At 40.6% G+C, this 24,789-nt stretch overlaps 2 protein-coding genes across 2 annotated transcripts; both read left to right on the top strand.

The window, feature by feature from the left end:
- The first annotated feature begins 4,790 nt into the window (after positions 1-4,790).
- Positions 4,791-15,766, top strand: pdia3 (protein disulfide isomerase family A, member 3). The gene is made up of 13 exons (XM_084060540.1): positions 4,791-5,106; positions 6,289-6,367; positions 6,966-7,083; positions 7,298-7,405; positions 7,801-7,921; positions 8,731-8,847; positions 9,960-10,085; positions 10,598-10,780; positions 11,255-11,363; positions 11,715-11,843; positions 12,666-12,748; positions 13,678-13,735; positions 14,985-15,766. The coding sequence occupies exons 1-13, from the start codon at positions 4,973-4,975 to the stop codon at positions 15,087-15,089; spliced, it is 1,470 nt and encodes a 489-aa protein (XP_083916666.1). The 5' UTR covers positions 4,791-4,972; the 3' UTR covers positions 15,090-15,766.
- Positions 15,767-18,244: 2,478 nt separating this feature from the next.
- Positions 18,245-23,193, top strand: isg20 (interferon stimulated exonuclease gene). The gene is made up of 4 exons (XM_084060272.1): positions 18,245-18,291; positions 19,632-20,307; positions 20,745-20,945; positions 21,792-23,193. Exons 2-4 carry the CDS (start codon positions 19,657-19,659, stop codon positions 21,987-21,989), a joined length of 1,050 nt encoding a protein of 349 aa, XP_083916398.1. The 5' UTR covers positions 18,245-18,291; positions 19,632-19,656; the 3' UTR covers positions 21,990-23,193.
- The last annotated feature ends 1,596 nt before the right edge of the window (positions 23,194-24,789 follow it).

Below are 24,789 nucleotides of genomic sequence, written 5' to 3'. Positions count from 1 at the left end.
GGCGTATCATTGTCTAAATCAAAATGATGGATTTAAGGGGGACATTTTGATCAATGATGATTGATGAATAAAGGGGAATTATTATACAATGCTCTAAATTTCAAGATTTTCCCCCTACCATATACTGTAGTAGCTTACCATTCAGTCTTTCAACAAACGCCATCTCTTATGGTTGGAATTGGTGAAATAGGGAAGCTATAGGGTTCATGTGGTTAACTTTAACACACACAATATTACATATTGATATTAAACAACTCAGTAGTCTAAATAGTGAATGGTAGAGAAACATATTGACAATACTGTATTGATATTGTAAAAGTAATATAGTAGCCTATTTTACTCATGACAGTAATATTATTATTACATAATGCATTGCTTATGTGTTACCTGGAACACTGTGTGCAACTGGGTTATATGTGAAGCATAATATTGGTGCAAAAAGAGAGAGTGTACTCTGTTGACCTTTCCTGTGTAAACAGTGTTGACATCTGTCAACAAAAGCCTAGACTATCACACCCTGGAAGGTTCCGCTTCCGTCTCCTGAAAGACATATTTTTCAATACTAATAGTTTGCATTATTTTATATACAGCCAAGTATGCAACTTTTAAAGGGAAACTTTTGTGTATTGTTTCACTGACTTAGACAGTACAAAAGCAAGGGGCACAGGTAAGAATGTTTTGTCAGGATTCAGTCTACCTGGGCCAGGAGAAGGCATAAGTGAGTCCATTGACAGATATGCCCAAATACTATTATACACTATCAATGGACACGAGCACAAACTTTCATCTATTTGTGAAATTATGTTTTCAGTGGGATGTACCAGAAAAGAAAGCGGACTTGTATCATACATCACTGTCTATGTCATTTTAACCTGTAACTTTAACTTGGGTTTACTTAACATGAAATATCTTTATGATCTTATATCCCTATTAGCCTTCATAGACAACACAGACACAGTATGTAAGATCATGCCCGTTCATCATTCAGGCCTCCTGCCAGTGGTCGTCACAAAGTTGAGATAGCCAATTATGCTAGTCACAGGGGTCATCAATATGTCCGTACACGGACAAATGTGTCCCTGGCAAGACTTGGCCTCGTCCGTGGGAAATTCTAGATTTAGTTTTTACACACCATTATAATGTTCTTGTTTTGATCATAAGACCCAATTACTGACCCTGATTTGCTATGACACATGGCACATTAGGAGTCCACTTGGACAGCGGTTCTCATACGTTTTATTTTCAAGGACCCCATAACTCTGAGAGTGTATGGTCCATTTGGTTCCATTTGTACACTCTCAGTTACAGTCCTGTAATGGTCATTTAGGGCTAGCTCTTTATGTGTTTTTCTACTCATTTTGTATGTCCATGGAAAAAAAATGATGTCCACCACAAGCCACCATGGCGATGACCCCTGTGCTAGTACATAATCCTCCCGAAAGCATGTTGTCAAGGTAACAAGCAGGATGGATGGATGTTACAGGCACACAAACGTAGGCACTTTAAATTAATTAAAAAATGATCTACCTCTCTCTAAGAGGTTTTTTAATCAAGATGACTCACATGGCTGCTGTATGTGAATCTTATCTGGATGCCTAACTGATTGTAGGAGCTTATATACTGTGTTTTTTATAGTCCATGTAGCAATTAAGGACATTTTACAAAGCAAACAGATGCATGTGTCTGAGGCAGATAAACACACACTCCATGCATATGGTACTGTATATTGTATGTTAGGGTTGGTGATTTGTGAGGGTATTATGTACTGTAGAAAGATAAGTGTGCTGTAAAAGCAGGGAGAGGTTGAAAATGTGCAGAATGAGTGGTGAGGAGTATCGAGGTGGATGAAAGAGTATGGAGGGTTTGTAACAAGATAAAATAAAATACACACACACATCTAACTCAAGCGAGTCCAACAGGCACATCTACTCTATACCTACGACTTCTGCTTCAATTCGAAGAAATGCCACCTCCAGAAGTTCTCCAACGACACCGCCATCGTCAGTTATATGTACAGAGTACAAAAGGACCCCAATTGAAACAAGCCATTGGCTTTCTTGGGCTTTTTAATCCTATTTAGTTGACCTTGTATTTTAACTGTACTTTAATGTGCTTTTTTTCTGCAAACTTCTAAATAAAGTATTCAATCAATCAAAATCAAAGCATGAGGGAGCACCGCACGACAAGGTGGTGGAGAGCTTTGTGAGGTGGAGCGAGGTGAATTGCCTCCGGCTCAATGTTGGCAAGACCAAGGAAATGGTTGTGGACTACTGCAAGAGCATGAGAATACCACCGGTCCACAGCGTCATACATGGGGAGGTGTTGGAGATCGTGGGCAACTGCAAGTTCCTGGGAGTGTACCTGAACAAGCAACTGGACTGGACTGACAACTCTGATGCCCTCTACAGCAAGGGCCGGAGTACAGTGTTCTTTCTGAGGAGGCTCGGGTCCTTCAGGGTGTGTAACAGGATGCTGTAGATGCAGATGTTCTATCAGTCTGTAATGGCTAGTCTAGTGCCCTCTTCTTTGCGATTGCCTGCTGGGGGGGTCACATTAATGTTGGGGAGACGAGCAAACTGAACAGTCTGGTCAGGAAGGCTGGCTCCGTCATTGGGGCTACCATTGACGGGGTGGCGGCGAAGGTGCGTATAGCGAGGAAGTTGGACACTATCATGGACAACCACTCATACCCCCTTCACATGGAGATTGTGGGGTGATTGACCAGGAGGAGAAATGATGATGAATCTACCCCAAGGGGAAATACAATAGACTTAGACTGTCTTTTGTGCCGGTAGCCTTGATGATTTATTATGAGGCACACGATGGTCGCTCTGCTCGTTCGATAGTCTAATTAGAAGTTTAGTTAGTTTATAGCAAATTGTCTGTAAGGACACTATAGACGTGGTTAGTGTGTGTATTCTTATTTCTTTTGTCCGGCATAATACAAGCTTTGTTGAGGGTGTTTTCTTTTCAAATAGGCCTACTATTGTTCATTATTGTTGGTGTTTCTTTAATCTTTTGTATGTGATGTCTTTACCCTGCTATATCCACAGACCACAGTACTTGCCCAAGTTGCCCTGCAATGGTATCTTAACTGCTGTGCTGCCTCTGGCGACTGGTTTTCAGTGTGTGCTGTAACTGTAAATGTTTGCCAGTACTGTGATTGTCAGAGTATGTGTACTGTCTGTCACTGTGATTATGTTTGTCAAAGTATGCTCTGTGATGATATTCATCAGAGTATGTGTAGGCTACTTATATTTATCAGAGTATACTGAGTAGGCTATAGTATTTAGTACTGAGCTTATATTTACCGTATATGGGGTATATATGTAGGCTACTGTGATTATGTTTATCAGAGTAAATCTTGACAAATCATCTCACAAAATCTTTTCAAACCAGGGTCCACGACAAAATGATTTTATTAATTCACGAAACCTGTGTGTCCTGCCTGGGCATAACTCTGGCAGCGTCCGACTGAACGCCTCAAACTTGACCTGTGCCACTGTCAATGCAGTTGGACCAACAGTTTCTGAGAACCGAAAAACCATGGATAGACCTATCTGTATCTGTCTGACCACGGGCCTGCATAGGACGCACAGATTCTGCTTGCACACTGAATCTTTGTGTTTGGTGAGGGTGTATGCATTGTCTTCTCTGATTTGCCCACCCAGATGGATATGGAACAGAGTGTGAGTTGTGGTGAGTGGTCATAATAAAGGAAACAAAGCGCCAACGCAAAGCAAAATGTGATGCACGTGGAGCTGGGCATGGCCCCGAGTAGGCCGCTGCCTGATTAATTTTAGGGACCTTGACATTAAAATGTTTGAGAACCACTGCTATATGAAACACAAATATAGGCCTCTGCAGTCTGCACAACCTGTCCTAACCCACATTAAGCCATATTTTATAATTAATCGTATGGCGGTGTTGTAGCAATCTACAAGCTTAGTCACAACTCACAGCATCACCATATGATGTGTTGAGCTTGTAGATCTGCTATTTAAAAAAATGTTTGAAATGAAACATGAAAAAAAAAAATCACTATGCCCAAAACAGGGACGCCAGGTTGAAAGTTGTTAACACACAAAAGCCACAAAAATGCCTTAAATATCTCTGAACGATAAAACGCAATGAAAGAAAGTACAATTTCCGTTTCTACCGTGTATCTAGCTAAGAGGTTACGCCCATTAAATTTCCCCGCACGGTGATTGGCCCCGAAGCCAGGAAGCCGTGTGTTGCCCGCCTCTCATTGGCCGACGAGGGAAGGATGACGCGTTTCAAACTCCAATAGTGAGATGCCACAGTGTGGCGAGTGAACATCCTCCCCGCCGCCTCCATCGAGCAGTGTTGCCATGTCCGCTTATTATAAGCGACTTTGGGTTTATCTTTCTGCAAAGTTGCTTGTTAAATGTTGGTAGTTGCGGGTTGCGTTTTTTGGGGTCTTGTTTCCAAAGTGTAGTTGCTTATTGGGGCTTGCTTCCTAATGTTGTTGAAACCAGTGGTTCTTAAACATTTTCATGTCAAGGACCCCCAAATGAATATGTATTGTATTTGTCTGCGGACCCCTGTCTGAAAATATGTTGTGCCAGCCACCAGGGACCCCCATACAAGATTCATGTTGTTAAAATGTTTCAAAAATGTTCCAAAATTACCTTTCTTTTTTCGCCAAGACCATTTGTTTCTTTTCTTTTTGAAAATAGCAGATCTGCCTTGTTTGGCCTTGTTTTCCTAGACCGGCTTGCTTATTTCTCTCTCAATTCCTGGCAACAGTGCCTCACTCGAGCCTTTCTCTTTGCCACTAGTCGTAGTGCGTCCTCCTCCTCCCTTTCCTGGCCTTTACGACACACAAGTCAACGTTGGCCTTTCTTTATCTCCTTCACTAAAGGGAGCTGCAGCACAGCGACACAGTTTGCAATAATTAGCTGTGTTTCCCCCCCGTTTTAGTTCCACAGCACCGAGGAGCTGAGTGAACATGTTGAAGTGGCTGCTTTTCGCTCTGCTCGCCGGGTTCACACTGGCCAGCGACGTGCTCGATCTCACGGACGATGATTTTGACAGCAGGATCGGAGATCACGATCTCATCCTGGTGGAGTTCTTCGCTCCTTGGTAAGTTCAATTATTAAGTTTTTTTTATAGAGTTAAGAGTCCATAACTATAGGTTACAAACGTAACCGCTATTTGATTATTTTTGAGCGATATGTCGCGCTCATAACAATCAAATAAGCGGGGTTACGTTTGTAACCTAGGCTATTAGTTCTTCGCTCCTTGGTAAGTTAAGTTCAAGGTTTATTATAAGTTAAGAGTCTATATTAGCCATAATAACCACCGCTCTCTCTAACGTTTAGTAAGTTGACGTGTACTTTATTGCTTTACGTAAATATTAACCTGACTAAGTGGTTATGTTATAACTAACGTTCCCTTGTTGTGTCTGCACTGCAGCAGTGCTCTCATCTTTAATTGTTTACAGGTGACTAACGTTGTCTGTGTAGTCTCCACTGGAGGTGTACAACCAATGGCTTTAACTGCAGGAATGTGTATTAAGAGGCCTTTAGCATCACAGTTTGTTAAGGATGTACTAGACTGGAGAGGCTAGTGATTTAGCATGTTAACTGTCAGTGGTGAGGAGAAGGATTGACGCTGGGGTTGCTTGTTAAAAAGCAACCCCACCGCAAGTTTGAAAATGTAGAGATAATTCAATAGTTTCAGAAATAGAAAGTGTTTCATTGAATTAAGTTTCATTAATTAGTGTAACTCAATCAGGTCAGCTGTGAAGTCTCGTGAGAATGAACGGGCCCGGGGGTTACTAAGGAAGTTGGGGGCGTGGCCTTACACTGTTGTAACGTCCTGATTGGCCAGGGGTGTTTTGGTGGCCTGCTCCGATTGGTTCACTGTAAACAGTTACATGTCTCCACAGTGCAGCCGAACTTGATTGAACAGGATTCTCCGAAAACTGAGATTGATTTGAGGCTTAACATGTTTGCTCTTCATACAGGTTCACTGCATGAATGACTTGAATATTTATCCTTGTGCTTTTTAAAAACAATGATCTTGCTTTCCTTTAAACTTGGTCCAACTTGAGTCCATTCATTGGCCTTATCCATTTGATACTTAGTGCAGAGATCAGATTCCACATTGCTAAGTCACTGCCCCCCCCCCTCCCACAGTCAATGCCTGAATAGATTTCCAACAAAAACAAAAACAAAACCAAACACAGTGCTTTTGTTTGATGGATACTGATATATCCTCTCTCTAACAGTCTATATATATTATCTCTTCCCCTGTCATCAGGTGTGGCCATTGTAAACGACTAGCACCAGAGTATGAGACAGCCGCCACCAGGCTGAAAGGCATCGTCTCATTGGCCAAGGTATTGCATCACTCTCTTGACACATTCATAGTTGGTTTTGAACACCATTCAAATCCTCTTACAGTTACTAACTTAATAGGAACCACAAACTAAAACTCTAATCAAATACTCGCATTTGAACTGCAACACCCCTTCCTTAGATAAACGTTAACCACTTCATACATGTACAAGAATTTGTCATGAATCAGACATAACAGCCTAAAAAGTTACACAGCACATATTACCACACTTGTTTTAGCAGCGAGAATACATATGGGAGATAGAGTTGCCAAGTACCACTACCTGTGTTGTAAAGCAGGATGGTCATGGTTCAACATCCACTAGCCATGAATCCTGTCGACGTGCTTTTGAGCAAAGACATTAAACTCCTACCAGTAAGTTACAGAACCTCAAACTCAGACTTGAGCAGCATTCATAGTCAGTCTTTAGCACGAGATGCTTTTACATTATTATTGAAGAGAATTACAAAGTTTACGACAATCGCGACAAGCAGCCACTTCATAGCAGCTTGCATGTTCAGTGCCATTATTGGCATCAGCTTAATTATGTAAAATGAATAGAGTGACTTGTAACTGGAGTGTATTTTATTTGTCCTTAGGTTGACTGTACATCCAGCAACAATGTCTGCAGCAAATATGGAGTTAGCGGCTACCCGACTCTGAAGATCTTCAGGGATGGGGAGGACTCTGGTGCCTATGATGGCCCCAGAACTGCAGGTATTGGGTTGTGAAATTATTTTTAGATCAAAGCCTCTATAAGAAGACCAGTAGGTCATCTTCACATCTGGATATACCATACTACCTCTAATGTCCATTTTATGTCTGGGAATAATCAGAACTTCTTTATCTTTTCTCTCTTTCTTCCTCCTCCTTTCCTTATCTCGGTATCTGTTTCTTTTTCACGTCCTACCCCACCCGCACCCTCTCTCAGATGGTATTGTCAGCCACCTTAAGAAGCAGGCTGGCCCAGCTTCAGTGGAACTCAAGACTGAAGCAGATTTTGAGAAGTACATTGCAGACCACGATGCCAGTGTTATTGGTATGTCTGATTTGGTAAACATTTTTTTATTAAAGGCTGGAGGATGTGTGGTTATGTGAACCATTATAGTTTAAACTGCCTTGCTCACTGGCTCAGATGAAACATGAGTCAAGGTCACTGGGGAATTTGTCTACCAATTGATAAAGTTTATTTACAGATCATGGATAGCCATACTATTTTCTAACAAATTAAGCCTCATTGGTAGGTCAGACTTTGGAATGTAAACAACCTGTAGGTTCATTTCTAAACATCTAGTTGGATAATAATTTGGTATACACCACCATCCAGTTGACTACTATCCTTACAGGATTATGTTGTATTAATACATCTCACATGACAGTGGTAAACAAAGGTATAAGTGGAATTCATTTGTACATTTCTTTCCTTTTTCTCAGGTCTCTTTGCTGACAGTGGAAGCGCATCCCAGGTTGAGTTCCTGAAGGCAGCCAGTGCTTTGAGAGAGTCTAACCGTTTCGCCCACAGCAACCTGGAGTCTCTCATCCAGAAACACTCAGAGTAAGCTACCATTTTGGTTCCTTATGCTCAGTGTCAGATGCTACTTGTAAATGTCATCACCCAGCATTACTAATTAGGAGAAAGTCTAAAACAACTGTTGTTCAGTAGCAACATATGTGGTGTTGGTTTGGACTGTTTGTCCATATTATTATGATTTGTTCTTGAAAATTCATCCATTGTAACATGGCCTGATTTCCAGTTATACTTAAGCGATATTCGGCACTAATCACAATGAACTCTAACCAAATTTTCAATCCTAGTAAAGACATCAATATCTGGTGGGAGGAGATTTTAAGAAGCAAAATACAACTCTTGAGAATGGGGAAAAAGGGGTTTCCTCAGTAAACTAGGCCAAAGTATTTTCATCTCACGTGTACAAATACCAAGAGATTAAACCTCAGAAATTGATGTGACTTGGAAGAGTCACTGATGCCTCTGGGATGGCAGGTTGTGTTTGATGTATGCAGTCCAACCATTGACTCAAAGCTTGCTGGTTCTATCCCTGGCACAGATTGAAGTGTGTATTACCGTTCACCGTGACTGGTGAAAATGCTCCAGTTGTAATACATAGAATATTGCAGGTAGAGAACTGTAACTAGGAGTTTTAGGAAAGAAGTACATTTCATTATTAATACATTAAAATAAAGTAATCATCTTCCACTATAAGCTCAGGGAAATACTGTGCTGTCTTGCCATTGTGGTCTTCATTGTGTGAACACAGCAGGTTGGTTACGTGTGAAACTGGTGGTGGTTTACAGAGCTGGACTCAGAATGCTGAGTAGAACTTTTAACTGTGACTGTTGTTCCAGGGGAGTGATCCTGTTCCGCCCACCACGTCTCAGCAACAAGTTTGAGGACGGCACAGTGGCATTCACCGAGGAGAAGTTCACCAGCAACAAGGTCAAGAAGTTCATTCAGGACAACATGTGAGTTCAGACCCTGCTCTGCTAGGCAGCAGAGTTACTCCTGCTGCTCCAGGAGCAACAACACTACCACCACTAGAGAACACATGTCCACTAACATCTCCAGGATCAGATTAACGTCTTATTTAAAGTGTAAATGGACATGCACATGCGCCACAAAAAATACCACATTTTGTTTTTACTTTGGCCTGCTGAATCTTGTGGTCTTTTTGATCCTCTGGTTTGGGAGTTGGTTGATTCCAGTGTAGAACATTTCTAGGTCAACTATGGAATATTACACCCAGGTGTAACCTGCACCATGACTCAATGTAGACTTGCCAAGACACTTGTGTGTGTGGGAGAGAATAGAACATATTAGGCCTACCTTGTGTAGACCTACTAGTTTATGCTCTTTGTTACAGAAAACGGTTTAGTCATTTGGCGTTGACTATTATAATAAAACAAATAATTAACATTTGTCAACAAATGGACAATTCTCCATTATCTAAACTTGTGTTTTAGTGTGACTGTATGAGTAAATGCCACAAGTGTATGAGTAAATGCCACAAGCGTACAACTTCCTGTTTCCTTCTTCCGTGTGAAATGCCACACACCGCTCTCCACTTAAACTTCAATATCACGATCACATCAGCTTCTTTGTCCACTGCTGATGTCCACGTGTATTTTTCTTTAAAAAAAAAAAAATAGGCCGTTCTTGATGCATCTCATTATTCAGTATTACGCTGTGAACCTACAAAGTGCAGCTCACACGCTTTTATAGTGCGCACAGGTTTGCGTGCAACTGTAACTTGCCAAACCTGGCCACAGCGGAAGTCTGGTCAATGCATTTCAATGAGAATGCAAGCGGACAAACTTGTTTTCTGCCCAGAGCAGGAAGAAAAATCTTCACACGCTGGAGTGTCCGTGCACGGTCATTAACATGGAGAGGAAGAAAATCGGTGTCTGTGCGCTTATGCTTGCGTGCCTGGTGGGTCCTAGTGTTGCAGGGTAGATCATAGGGAATGTCAGCCAGGAGGTGAATACTGTATCTAATCCATGAAGTGTCTAGTGTTGTCACCTGAATAGGCTTACCTTTTGGAGATCTGTTGGTTTATGGTTCTCTCACTCTTCTTCAGCTTCGGCATGTGCCCCCACATGACAGATGACAACAAGGACCAGCTGAAAGGGAAGGACCTGCTGGTGGCCTACTATGATGTGGATTACGACAAGAACCCCAAGGGTTCCAACTACTGGAGGAACAGGTAGGAAACTGTCTAGTCTGAAGTTTTTGGGGGGGAATTCTGGTATTTACAAGCCTTTATTTAACAGTGACATTGGTAGATGTTGAAAAATATATGTGCAAAAGTTGACAAGTCGGCCTCAAGGAAGCTGTTATTGGGCATTATGGATAGCCTTGGGGCCAATGACAAAAGCCTCAGACATTTTTGATCTAGAAAAAACAACATAAAAAACATCAGTTCCTCATTGCCGTTTGTGTTTTCTGGGCCTGGAACCTTCCTCTTAGATGATCTTTTTAGGATCACAGGAACACGGCTTGTCTGTCTTGCACTAGTTTGTGGTAAATGTTGGTGATCTTGTTCTCGTGTGTGTGTGTGTGTGTGTGTGTGTGTGTGTGTGTGTGTATATATGTATGTTCAACTAAATGGCAACTAAAAAGGTAGATTAAAGGATTGTGGGAAAAAAACGAAGTTGTTCTGTCTGTAAACGTACTGCAAAACTTTACTCAGAATCTAATTAACTTTTCCCCCCACAGGGTGATGAAGGTTGCCAAGGGTTTCCTGGACCAGGGAAAGAAGATGGGCTTTGCCGTGGCCAATAAGAACTTGTTCAGCCACGACGTGTCAGAACTGGGCCTGGATGGAAGCACGGGAGAGGTGCCTGTGGTCGGACTCCGTACAGCCAAGGGAGACAAATACGTCATGACAGAGGAGTTCACGTGAGTGATCCTTATGCCTGGCTGTGACTAGTATGATGTTCTGAATTCAATCCGATTTGACTGTTTCAATTTACTGTTATATTTATACCGTTGCCTTCAGGTAGTTGGGCATGACTTGTAATTGTGCCATGAGAAGCATTTGCTTTGCATTAGTTGTGGTCTTGTTTCTTTTTTATGTACTGCTAGACTCTGCTTTGGGTTTTTTACAAGCTTAAAAAGTATGCTTTCTCAGAGAACCAGTTAACAGATAAAAGATGTTAACAATATTTGGAAATTCTGAATGAAAGTTTGACTTTGACAAAGTGGGTTGAATTTGTACACGTAAGATATTAACCTGTTATGTACATTCTGATGTAAATGAAAACCAAGGTCTCTTGGCAGTTAATACTGGTAATTTACTTTTAAGCATAGATGCTAGATGTTTGTTCTCCACAGTATGTTCAATGTGGTTAATGTTGCTGTTTGTTTTCTCAGTCGTGATGGAAAGGCCCTAGAGCGATTCCTTCAGGACTATTTTGATGGTAATCTGAAACGTTATCTGAAGTCTGAGCCAATCCCAGAGAACAACGATGGACCAGTCAAGGTGAGGATGAGGAACGGTTTCCAGCTGATTACCATTTAACTAATCCTACTTACTTTGAAGCACATACTTGTTCTCTTAGCACTCTCATTACAAGATTTCTTATTCTGTTTTCTTGTTGTTGCTGCACTGTAAGCCGCTCTAGATAAGAGTCTGCTAAATGCCGTATTGTAAATGTATAACTAACATGGACATCTGATGGTTTAAAATTTTACCTCTTCTGCGTCTGTTGACTTGATTTTTAGATAATAGTCTTCCTTTTTTGTAAGTATTCTTGATGTCAAAGTTAAATACGTCTAATTTCCCATGAACCCAAATGAAGTTCCTTTGCTTTGTTGGTTCTCCTGTGTCCAGACTCTGGTGGCTGAGAACTTCGACTCCATCGTAAACGATGACAGCAAAGATGTCTTGATTGAGTTCTATGCCCCCTGGTGTGGCCACTGCAAGAGCCTGGAGCCCAAATACAAAGAATTGGGAGAGAAGGTAACATGATGGACCACAATGGAAACAAGCCCCTGGGCCTTTTTGTGTTATCATTGTAGCATAACCTTTGACTTAACTAGTCTGTTAATAATCATGTTAATAAAGTATCCAATCAATTACGTTAAAGTATCCAATCAACCAACGGATAGTCACCTACTTTACCTACGAGTTAAGAGAGAGTGAGAATGTATACATTGTAAGCTGTGTGAGCACTGACAATTATTTCATAAAAGGTGTACGGTATTATTAGAAAGACATGCATCCATCAAGTACAAAATAAATGTCATAAAATGCTGAAGCCATAAAAATGACAAACTGTAACACAGAATAGTATTCAGGCCACTAGCAAACACTAGCAAGAAATATAGCCATAATTAATGTTGTGTTTACCATGTTATTTTAAAGTTTTTGTTGTGTAAAATTATAATACAATTTATCTGATGCTAAAGGGGTTGAAAGATCTTTTTTACATGGGTTGCCCCAGTGGGTGTCAATCCCCCAACCTTAGTGTTGATGCCATGCTCAACACTGGGAGATGATCTCCTAACCCTGATAGTGTTGATGCCTTGCTCAACACTGGGAGATGATCTCCTAACCCTGATAGTGTTGATGCCTTGCTCAGCACTGGGAGATGATCTCCTAACCCTGATAGTGTTAATGGCTTGCTCAACACAGGAAGATGATCCCCTAAACCTTATTCTGTAAAAAAAAAAAAAAAAAGGATATAAAAGACTAATGAAAATGGGTCTGACCTAGTGTTTGGGAAATGCTGGTCTAGATTAGATTTAAAGACCAACTTATGTTGTGCTGTTTACTCCTCAGCTGGCCGACGACAATCCCAACATTGTCATCGCCAAGATGGACGCAACAGCCAACGATGTGCCTTCCCCGTATGAAGTCAGAGGGTGAGTTATCAACCATTCATCAGAGTTAGGATGTAATTTTCACATAGATGTAAATATTGACTACATGAACGACCCGCCATTCGTATTTGTTAAATGTTTGAAGAAAAGCGTTACGCAATGAAGTATAAATTAAATTTAATGTTACATCAAACATAATCATTTGTTTGGAATGTGCAAGGAAACATCTTTGAAATAAACACAAGTTGCATTATTGTTGATATTGCGAACTATATAGGCGTAATAAATACCTCTAATAAAAGTATATTCCTAAATCGTCATATGTAAACTAGACTGATATTCCTACTGCTCATTACTGTGCACAAATGTACTGTATATACTTAAGCCTTATTGTTTGAGTGCGAAATACATTTTGAGCACAATAAAAAAAATGTGTGCTCAAAATAAGTAAATAAAACGAATATTCACCATCGCTGCTACAACTTTATCCTAAACACTGTAGAGCGTGAAGTGAAGTGGGGTTCTTTTGGAGATTATCAGGCAATGGTTTGTTTGCATGCAAGTGATAAATACAGGAAATTAACCGTTTTACACCGTTTTAGGCTATATCCTGTTTGAGCTTACAGAAGCAATGAAATGAAAGATGCTTTTCCGTTTGCTAACAGCCAAGTCTAACACATACACACTGTCTGATTAGGTTATTTGATTATAAAGAGCTTTTGTCTTGCAATTTCCCTCTGAGGACTTTCTGTTGCCATTCATCTGAAAACTTTCTGGCAGGTCCGTGGAGAAACACAGAATCTGCCAGCAGCTATATTTAGGATTGTTCATTTTGGTTTAGAGGGCGCTATCTGTTCATTCTGATTTGCGGCTCAACTAATAACAGAGCCTCTATAGATCATAGTGGACGGCCCTGGCCTCTGTGTTCATCTTTATGAACCTCATAACATGTCTGTTATATTTCTTTACAGATTCCCCACAATCTATTTCTCTCCTGCTGGACAGAAACTGAGTCCGAAGAAATACGAGGTGAGTCTCAAACTGAGGGTTCATAAAATAGAGCAATTGAATCTACTAAGCAGGAGGAACTGCATAGATGTCTAAGAATCCTAGCCAGTTGCTTGACACATAAAGAAAATTAACACTGGAGATCATAGTGGCCATTTAAATGTATAGTTCACCCAAACAATTACTTTTTTTCTATCGATTAGTCACCCCATGGAGACTTGAATTCATGGATATTTTTTTGTGCCAGCGGACCGGTAGGCAGCGGTTCCGGTAGTAGATACAAAGGAGACTCTATGTGTCTCCTACTGGAAACGCTGCCGGTCATCAAATTATTGGCTTAGGAATGCGACAAAAACAAAAAAATACCCCAAGTCTCCATGGGGTGACTAATTGATAGAAAAAAAGTCATTTTGGGGGTGAACTATCCCTTTAAGCAGCATTTGAACTTCAGTTGCTCTCAGCCAGGCCTGCCAGTCTTCTAGGAGTTGATCACTTGAACAGTAAAAATGTCATCCGTGTTCCACAAGGTGGCAATGTGCACACACAGTTTGACACATGGCTGAATAAATGTGTCTTTTATGTATTTTTGGATAGATAGATAGATAGATAGATAGATAGCTATTAGCTACATGGATGGATAGATAGATATTGTATGGATTGATGGATACGACATACAAGCACACGATTAGGGTGTAAGTGATATTTATTTTGCTAAAATAATTAAGTGTTATATAGCTCTATATTCTGATTAATATAGAGCTTGATAGAAAATGTTATTCAGTAACATGGGTCTCTTCATTTCTACAGCTCTTAAGTAAACAGAAAATACATTTTCAGCTCAGTCGGGATACCAATTGTCAAAGAACAGGATAAACAGGCAAATTGGAAGTGATGAAACTAACTAAGTTGAAACTGGAACACTATAATCTTTGTGGGGTTCTCTCTCCTGATTGGATAAAATCCCCTACTAGTATCCCTACTAAATTTTTTTTTCCTGTTTACCGGTACTAAAGATCTTGAGCGATGAGACCACTGTTACTGAACACTATGGGAATGATTACTTTTGGAATATAGATTAAACTTTTTAACAACATTATTATTTTAACAAAAGCATCACTTGCACCCCATTTTAAGTTTATAATTCAGTGTGCCGGTAATCTTTTTGAAGCTGTGCTCTAGTCTTAACTTCAACATCTCAAGACTTCTATCCGCCCTATGCTGCAGTACAGCTGTTAACTAAACCATCCTTATCCCTTCCATCCCATTACAGGGAGGTCGCGAGGTCAGCGATTTCCTCGCCTACCTGAAGAAGGAGGCTGCCGCTGTGGTCTCAGAGGACGAGCCAAAGAAGAAGAAGAAGAAGTCGGAGCTATAAAACGACAAACTTCCCCAAATGAAAACTTGACGTTCCCTCTTGTGGAAATCTGGGGAACCGAAAGCGAGAGAAGGAACTAAATTATATTCCAGTTTCTTAGTGAACTATTGAATGCTCTGAAAGCGGGGTCACAACACCCGGGCACTTGACCCCCCTCCCCCATTCCCCTCTGTTGGGTCCTCGCTGCTCTGGGATTATTACTGTGGAAGGTTGAGGGGTGGTGGCCAGGGCCTGCCTGATTACAAAAACAAAACAAGTAAAACAAATGTTAGGGAAGAGGGACCGTTTTTTGAGGAAAAGGTTAGAGATTATTTCCCCTGCTCTGTCTACTGCTCCTGGTCTGTTTACTGCTACACCTCAGACTGAAGCACTTTGGTTTGAGACCAATTTCCAATCATCTATGGCTCTTTATGTTTTGTCTGTTGGTCTTCTGGACGAGGGGTGGTGGTGGTTGTGGTGAAATGCTTTTTTTGTTTTGTTTATTTTGTACCACGACTTTTTTTTCAGATTTTTTTTTTTTCTTTTTGTACATTTGGAAGGATCGTGAAATTAAAGGCCCACAACTAAAAACTAAAATCAATTGTATGATTTGGTTGAAGTGATTTTTACAGCTTCATATACTAGAAGTTAGAACTGTTGATTATGATCTGGGTCATTTATCTAAACTGAACAATGTATCTTGTGACATGTTAAGTGGAAAATCTGTCATGTCATATGCATGTCATATACAGTATGACATATTAGTCGAGCAATGCCATCAAGCAACAAAGTTTACAAAATGTACATTTTCATAAGTATTGAAGGGTTATAAAACACAAAGCCAAATGTGGAAAGAGTACTGACTTATCTTAAGGACCATAGATGAAAACAATCTTTTTCTTTACCCGTTTCTTTCTTTCTGGAATTGTCATCTAATCGCGATCAGTATGCTTCTGTGCCTCGACCAAGATGAGTAGAGTAAAATATCAAGAAATGGGTTCAATGAACCTGCTGTGGATGTAAGATGCTTAACAATCCACAGCATCTAATTTAACTATCCTTTTGTACCTTTTTTGTTGTTGCTGGGATGACATGGTCGGTGGGGGTGTGATTTGAAGCCATCACCTGAGAACACTTCATGAAGATCCATCCCATCACTCCACCTGAAATTATAATATAAATACCTGTCAATCTAGACCTGGGTCTGAGAAGTTTCAGGTTCCTGCTTCAGTTCTGGTTGGATGAATACTTAATTGAAAAGTTTTACAGGACAGGTAGTACAGTAAAAGATTAAGCTAAAAGGATAACAAAAAGACCATTGCGGTCCATTCATCATTAATACAATACATATTGGTAGAAGACTCGGTAGCATCAACTGGTATATTTACAGAGAAAGTAGGGGTGGGGGCGGGGGTCCGAGGATGCTACTACAAGGTGTTCAGCTATGCCCAATTATATTTTAAGGTCGGTTGGTGGAACTTGTTTTGTCATCGTTTTACTAAGTTGTCCACAATTCTATGACTTCTACATACTATTGGTACAATGATGTGTCATTGATGCACACAAATGAGCAACAGTCATTAAGAAAGATTTCCATTTATAAAAGAAATGTGTAGCTACATTTACACAGATGACAGTATATTGTTAAGATAAATAGCAGTAATCATGTAAGCCTGCCGTGTTGTGTAGTTTATTTTAGTTGGTGGTAAAGGGAACTAGAGTGAGGCTGCCCCTTAAATTAAAAAAAAGACTGGTTCAAGGCCAAAAACAAGCAACTCCCTATCACCATAATACCTATAAGGTATTATGGTGAATATTTTAATTCATACCATGGAAGAAAATTAGTTTACACAGTTGTTTTTGTAATAATGGGTGCCATCTAAAATAGGCCTACATAGGTGGGTTGTTTCTGTACAGAAATGACAGGTTTTGAAATTCACTATTGTGAGTGTGAATGTCGGAAGTATATTTATGTAACAAACAACTTTCTCTGGGATGATGGTATCCCAGTCGCTAATGTTGTGCTTTGTGTCACATATTCGCAGTGCATGTTTGTCTATCTTCGGATATATTCGTTTTGAATATCACATATATTTTGGGACCATCTTCATGGTATCAGAACAGAATCGCCTGTATATTTCACATGTTTCAAATGCTTTAAAATCACCTGCCCCCTTCCCTTTCCTATTTTCTCTTATTGACTGAAGTTAAACCTTGACCAGGGTCCCCCTAGGAAAGTTCGCCTATTATGACATGCCCATAATAGGGATGGTATGATGTATGTGGTTTAAAAAGGATAATAACCAGCATTGCAGCGTGGCAGATCGACAAGCTCACAACGCGATGCGTTGTGTCGCATTGTGAGCTTATCGATCGGCTATTCTCAGTAAAAGCTTTCCCCCACAATAACAATAACAGTTACTAGTATTGTAAACGCGAAGGAAAATAAAAGCCTGGAGATCGAGGCTACTAGTATTGAGCCCTGAGGGACTCCGGGTTTAAGTGGTTAGACCAATGTGAACACAAAGCCAGAGGATAGAGCACAATCAATGGAGAGGATGCAGTAGCAGCTGCACGTCGCCCGATGGCAGCCACGACCAGATGTGACGTTTGATGAACGCTGCTAGGGGTTACTCGAAGAAGAGAATCCACCAATCACATTGTAGAACGGGGAACTTGTTAGCGTTGCCATGTCTACTTATTATAAGCGTCTTTGGGCTTATTTTTCTGAAAAATTGCTCGTCAATAGTTAATAGTTGCGGGTTGCGTTTTATTTGGCTTCTTTATAAAGTGTATGCTTATTTTGGCTTGTTTCCAAAAAAAAAATGATTATTTATTTTAAACCGGTGGTTCTCAAATATTTTCATGTCAAGGACCCCCAAGTTAATATGTATTATTTGTCCCTATCTGGAAATGTTTTGTGACACATGGAGCATCGTACCAGATTTGTGTTGTTACTAGAATGTTAAAAAAATATCTTCCAAATATTCCACATTTTATTTCATTTTTTTAAACAGCAGATCTGCAAGCTCACAACGCGTCGCAATGCCACTTGTTGTGAGCTTGTAGATCTGCTATTTTCAAATAGTGCTCGTGCGGCGTGGTCGCTTCTTTTGGGCTTGCTTTCCTAGACCTGGTTGCTTATTTCTCTCATAAAATCTGGCAACATTCTGGAACATGTCCAGGCACGTTCAGCTGTCACAACACGTGTTGTCGGAGAAAGGTTCGTTAAAACCCAATATTTTATACATGTTATTATGTTTATATCGTTAGAATGTTGTTGAAACGGGTCAACTTTAATTTGAATGTCAGTTGACTTGTAAGAGGCTGTCATAAACACTGTTATGTATTGTTATGGCTCTCAGTAGTGTTGTGATGTCGTGGCAGTGTCCCTCGATTGCTTATCGGCTAACGGCTAACCAGCCGAAAGCAACTCTTAGATCCTATTTTTAATATCTGGAATGTAGTTGCAATACCAACCCTTGACAGCCCATACATTCAAACAGAAAAGTCCGATCTGATTGTATTAAACGAATGTTAAGCTCCTTTAACATTGCAGCTGTACGGAAAGCTTGAATGTACGTCTTTCCTATCTGTCAAGTGTTTTTTGATAAAAGTCCACCATAGACATGTTATGAGCTACTTTCTGTCAATACATTCCGTGCAGGTGAGTATGGAAGGTGGTTCCTCCCAGGGGGGTCCCCAGCCAAACGACTGATAGTTAGGATTAGGAATGGGAACAAAATGGACCCTTATGTGCCTGTAACTCAGAAAGTGTACAAATGGAACCAAATGGACACTGGCCTGACGGGTCCATTTGGTTCCATTTGTACACTCTCAGAGTTAAATTAACACTGATGAAATGGTATCAACTGGGGGGGTCCTTGAAATTAAAATGTATGTACTGCTCAGTGCTGTACTTCGATAAAAAATGTCTTTTTGGGTGTCCCTGGCATATCTTTTTAAATGGGGGCCCGCGGGCTAATAAGTGTCAATTTGGGGGTCCTTGACATAAAGTTTGAGAACCACTATTGTAAATCACTCAACGGTCCTGCCGTACCACCTGTTTAGAAATGTCAATTATTGTATGATGAGGCAGCAGGACGTCACGTTATTGAAAACTAGCGCTTCCAAACTCCAACACAAAAATAATCACCTGCATGGAATAATGACAGAAAGTAACTCATAACATGTCTATGGTGGATTTGTATGGGGAAAAAATGTACAGATCAGAGGTTCTAAATGGGGGTACAATCAGATAGGACTTTTCTGTTTGGATGTTTGAGCTGTCAAGGGTTGGGATTGCAACTCTAGATTACAGATATTAAAAATAGGATCTAGAGTTGCTTATGGCTAACTACAGTAGGCTCACATTACCACACTACCAACACCCCTGGTGTTATGTTGTGTTCAGGGGTCATCAATATGTCCATACACTGTGTCCGTGGCAAGACTTGTCCTTGTCTGTGGCAAATTCTAGATTTTGTTTCTACATATTATAATGATTCAGGGCTGTGTTTCTGATATTAGTATTGTCCGCTCATTTGGTTGTGTTCCTCACAGGTATGTTCGAGACACAAACTGGCCGATGGCACACTCTTTAAATGGGAGTAGTTCGTGTCACAGCTCATCGTGGGGGCTCCTCAACAACAACTACAGGGCTTTATGTCGTAAAGCCATGATGCTTCGGGTTGCGGAGACCACCAAAACAAGACGAAAACGAGACCACCAAAAAAACAAAATGGCCAGCGGCCTGAAGAGGAAAAGCAAAGACGTGCAGCACAAACAACAATCACTGAACACTAACGAAACCGTCAAAAGAGTAAAGCTATGTTCAACAAGTCACACAGAAGACACTCTAAACTCTGAAGACATGATAATAAGGACAGCAGCTGACCAGCAGCACATGCTGTGCACTTCATCATCTGTCACCGTCAGGGACAAATGGGAGGTGGACAGTGGCTTTGTATCCGAGGCCAGCCCCCCCGCCAGCGGGCGCACCTCGCCCTGCGTCTGCCCCGTGGCGGTGGTGGCCATGGACTGCGAGATGGTCGGCACGGGCCCTGGGGGGCACTGCAACGAGCTGGCCCGCTGCAGCATAGTGGATTACCAAGGTCACGTTCTCTATGACAAGTATGTCCGTCCCTGTCAGCGCGTCATGGACTACAGAACGCGGTGGAGCGGAATCCAGAGGCATCACCTGCAGGATGCCGTGCCTTTCACTGAGGCCAGGGATGAGGTGAGTGTGAGACCTGGGCTGAACTCTAGCCTTGGATCGGGACGGTCATCGGTCATGACAGTCTTGTACCAAGGCTAGGCTGAACTCTTAACTGTGAGCAGCCTTTGTATTAAGACCTGAGGCCGACTCTACGAATGCCTTTTAAAATCAGTAGTTCTCACATTTTCAACATTTTTCAAAAAATAGCAGATGTAGAAGCTTGCAGTGCGGCACAAAGTGACGCGCTGTGAGCTTGTATATCTGCCATTTTTGTATAGCCAACGCAAAAATCGACAATGATACAGATGCTTTCCTGGTTTTAATGGGTTAAAAGAATTTGTCCCCTAACTGTTGCCATACGTTTTGATCAGTTTGAATTATGTCAAAAGATGGTAATATATATGATTGTGTGTATTGTAACTGTAGTGTTTTAATGTCCTAATCTCCATTTGCTGTAGATCCTGGGGATACTGGAGGGCAAAGTGGTGGTGGGTCACTCCATCGACAATGACTTCAGGGCTCTGGGCATGACCCCTCCATGTCACATGGTCAGGGACACCAGCACCAACTGCTTACTCAGGCGATTGTCTGGCCTCCCGCGCAGGTATCGCATCTCCCTCAAGACCCTGACCAGTACGCTGCTGAAGAGGAACATCCAGGTATGATACAACACACACTACACTTCACACACTTGATACACTTTATACTTCTACTTATTGATGTTGATAACTTAGGAAAACCAGGTTTGTACGCTTTCAAAAAGGATTACCGTAAAAAGAAGTAACACAGAGTCAGTCTCAAATAATAATCAGGTTTACTGGATTATTTGCACAGGAGAGACAAGGTGGGACAGCATCAAAAATATTCTCTACTGGTAATACAAAATGTTCATCATTATAACAGACAGTTTATCTCTTATTAAGCCCACCCCACAATATAATATCAACATGAACAGGGGCAAAGGCTCATCTTGGTTGCACGGTTAGCTGTGCTAAGGCATCATAGATAAACTGTAACCACAACTTTCATGGGTAAGAAAGAGTAGGCCAGGGAGCAAGGACATCTTATCTTAGCAGTTACAGAACTGTCCCTTCTGAGCAAATACATCATGCTTTATGCAATTATCCAAAGTGATACAATACAATAATCATACAATGGATAATTATAATCTAATACACTATCGATTATAAATTATCCATCAGATGTATTATAACATTTCTCCCTATAATATTTCTTCCTATGTATACCGTGTGTTTATTATATCTTGTATGTTTAGTTTTTATTATACATGCTGGACAGTAGTAACACAGTCTGGCGGTGCACAACACGTCACTCTGCGACGCGTTGTTAGCTTGTTGATCGGCTATTTTCGTCCATTCGTTATTTTAAGATTAAAAAGGTCAAAGCCTCTATGTCTTCAACTGGTTGGTTGTATGTAGAACAGCAGCAACATAGGGTTAGAATGATAATACCTAAACATAATAACATAATACCTAAAATCCTAGGTTGGTAAGAGAGGCCACTGTTCAGTGGAAGATGCCCTGGCAACTCTGGACCTTTACAAGCTGGTAGAGGAGGAGTGGGAGGCGGGGATAAGGAAGAAGAAAGGAAGTGGAGACGCAGCGCTTCGGCCTAGCCCCACCTCTGACCACTACATGGAGGACCAGTATTGGCCAGATCACCTGTCAGATGACAACCAATAATAGTATGTTTCCATCTGCCTGTCAAACGAATTTGAAACAAATGTGAAATTTAGGTGTTCCATTTCCATTAGTTGGACTAAAGCCACACACACAAAAAAAGTGTCTGAGGAAGTGTATAATATAGCTACAAGAAATTGTGGTTGAGAAAAATTACTATTGAATTACTGCAATGGAAACCTTCCTTGTTTATTAAACATATGGGTTTCAGTTGTTTGTCAACAGAAGTTGTCCAGCAAATTAAGAAAAAGAAAGGCATACACATTTGCCATTTATATTTAGTAATCTGATGTTGTAATAAAATAACTGAAACCCAGTTGGTGAGAGCTTCTAACAAAAAGGTTTGGACTATATACAGGGATGGTCCAATATACAAACAATTGTTAATTGGAAAAACGGTAACTTAGCAGATAAGTTTGAATATGAAAGTTTGTTTTAAGTATTGCATATCCACAACATGTGCCATATAACCGAATGTCCCTAATAATATATTACAAATAATAGATTAGATCCAGACAGCAATTCAATAAAACAAAATCAATATTTATCACAGGTACACTTGTGAAGAACAGCAATTTGTTCATATAATTGAAGTGCTTAAGTGAAAAACATGCTAACTTATTAAGAATTTTAAACATGTTGTACATGTGTTTAAAGTTAACAGCATATTGTTTGCTGAGTTATGTTTTATTACATGTTATGTCTGAGAATGGGATTTTATCCCTTGTGGTTAAATGAACCCAGTTACTAGTGTATATGGGGCAGTACATCCAGTTCTCTAATGTGAATATTTTAATGAACAAATGATAACAAATTCTATTGTGAAATAATTAAACCACCTAGTTTCACTAAATAAATGCACATGATAACATGTAATCATTTACAGACACTTCATTAACTTGAAGTTAAATGTTTAAGTTAAAATATACCTGTCATTTGGTTCCTCATCACATGAATGCAGTCACCTGATGGTATTCGATGTTCTGGTGCTTTTAAAGTGCACATAATGCTGCAGTTCATCTCTAATACCTCAGCTGCCCACATTTCATGTGTCATTAGACATTACATTTTGGGTCAGGGCGAGTTTGCTAAAGATCTAAGCATGTTTTGGACATTCTGTTCCCTACTAATGGTTGGGATTTCTTTACCTTGTATGGTATGCTGCTCTCTTAAAATGCCTAATGTTGAAATAAAATTATAAACTCATGCTGGCCTGTTTTGTCTTTGGTTGATGTCAGTGAGGAAATATTTAAATGGTTATTTAGATACCGGTATTTGCTTGTTATGATTTGATAGTGGGGCAGGAGGTACTGGAGAGGCCACGATTCCTGATTCAAAACCCTGGTTATTCCTGGCATCATGTCATAAGTGTCCTCGAGCATGACACTAAACGCATAACAGCCACTGATGAGCAGGTAGGTGCCTTGCGTGGCTGCTTCAGCCATTGGACTGTGAACTGTTACATTTAAGGCATACATTGTAAAGCACTTTGAGTGGTCAGGCGACCATTTCCCAAGATTTGAAACTTGTTCTAATTTTCAGTTGCTTTCAAAAAAATAATTACGATGTGGATGGTTCCCATCTCCAACCCCTTCTTCACAATAGGTGAAAGCTAAGGCCATGCTACTCTGAATCTCTTATATACACTAGTACTTTGTTGACCTGGGTCTCCGAGAGGTCTTAACTTGGTTCGCTACTTTTTTTTCCTTCTACACCAAACGTCCTCGCCGAACATGGCTGATCTACTTGCTCACACAACCCATCGCAAACACGACGCGTTGTGAGCTTGTAGATTACTTTTTCACAGAAAGCTCACCTATTGTGACATGCCCCCACAAGGGAAACCAGGGTTCATGTGGTTAAAGGAGAGCAGAGTGTTTTCATATGACTAAACAACATGGCAGCCATTGTTGTAATGTCTATTGAACCACACACAGACCACTGCTGGCTTTGGATTGAATCTAGCTGGAGCCTTCTCTCTTTTGTCTGTTCTATGCTTTCATAGTCAATGTAATTAAAGTACATAAAGTCTAGTGTCACAATTCTGGGTATGTCATAATACGTAGGCAAACATTTGGCAAAGAGATTTGCTGTAGAGGGGAAAAAATGAAGGGACCAACTTGACCAAGTATAGACCCCTGGGGGTCAATGAACCATATAGGATTGATTGGTTAAAATGGAAGTACTGAGTTGAAGGATGGACTGAAAGCTTCCCTTAAAAAAAAACTAAACGACTTGGATCATTTCCTGTGTCTTGAACGATTGGATCATGGTCAGGTTGATTCTGGAGGGATGACATCACAGAACGCAACTACAAAATCCACCAGGTAGCTTTTAGGAAAGGTCTGATCAGGAGATGGACTGTTGATGTTGGAAAACCTGAATAGGGTACAGAACCCAGTGGCACCCTGCTTTACTGTTCCACAGCTAAAATGGGACATGACCTTAATGGCACAGATTTCTTTTTTGTTTGACAGAATGTTGTAAATGAATTTAGTGAGCAGTGTCTAATGATGTGCCACGGAGAGCCAAGTTTGTGAGTTCCCACGTTAATACAGACCAGGGTTTTGTATCAAGTCACTTTATTAATACATTTTCCCATATTTTTTTAAGACATTGAAAATAGTCACGCATTGTGAGCTTGTAGATGTACTGTATATAGGGTTAAAGTCGTTAAACTGATTTTTGTGCTACTTAACTTTAAGGGACCCGTGAGGGGGTCGATAAAACACCTTTAGGTTTAACACAGTGACTAGCACCTGAATACTAATACTGATATATATATACACTTAACCACTACAAC

The sequence above is a fragment of the Gymnoscopelus microlampas genome (assembly GCF_963454915.1).
Source record: "Gymnoscopelus microlampas genome assembly, chromosome: 6".
Classification (NCBI taxonomy): domain Eukaryota; kingdom Metazoa; phylum Chordata; class Actinopteri; order Myctophiformes; family Myctophidae; genus Gymnoscopelus; species Gymnoscopelus microlampas.
The sequence above is the reverse complement of the archived record's forward strand: the minus strand, read 5'-3'. Positions and strand labels throughout refer to the sequence as shown.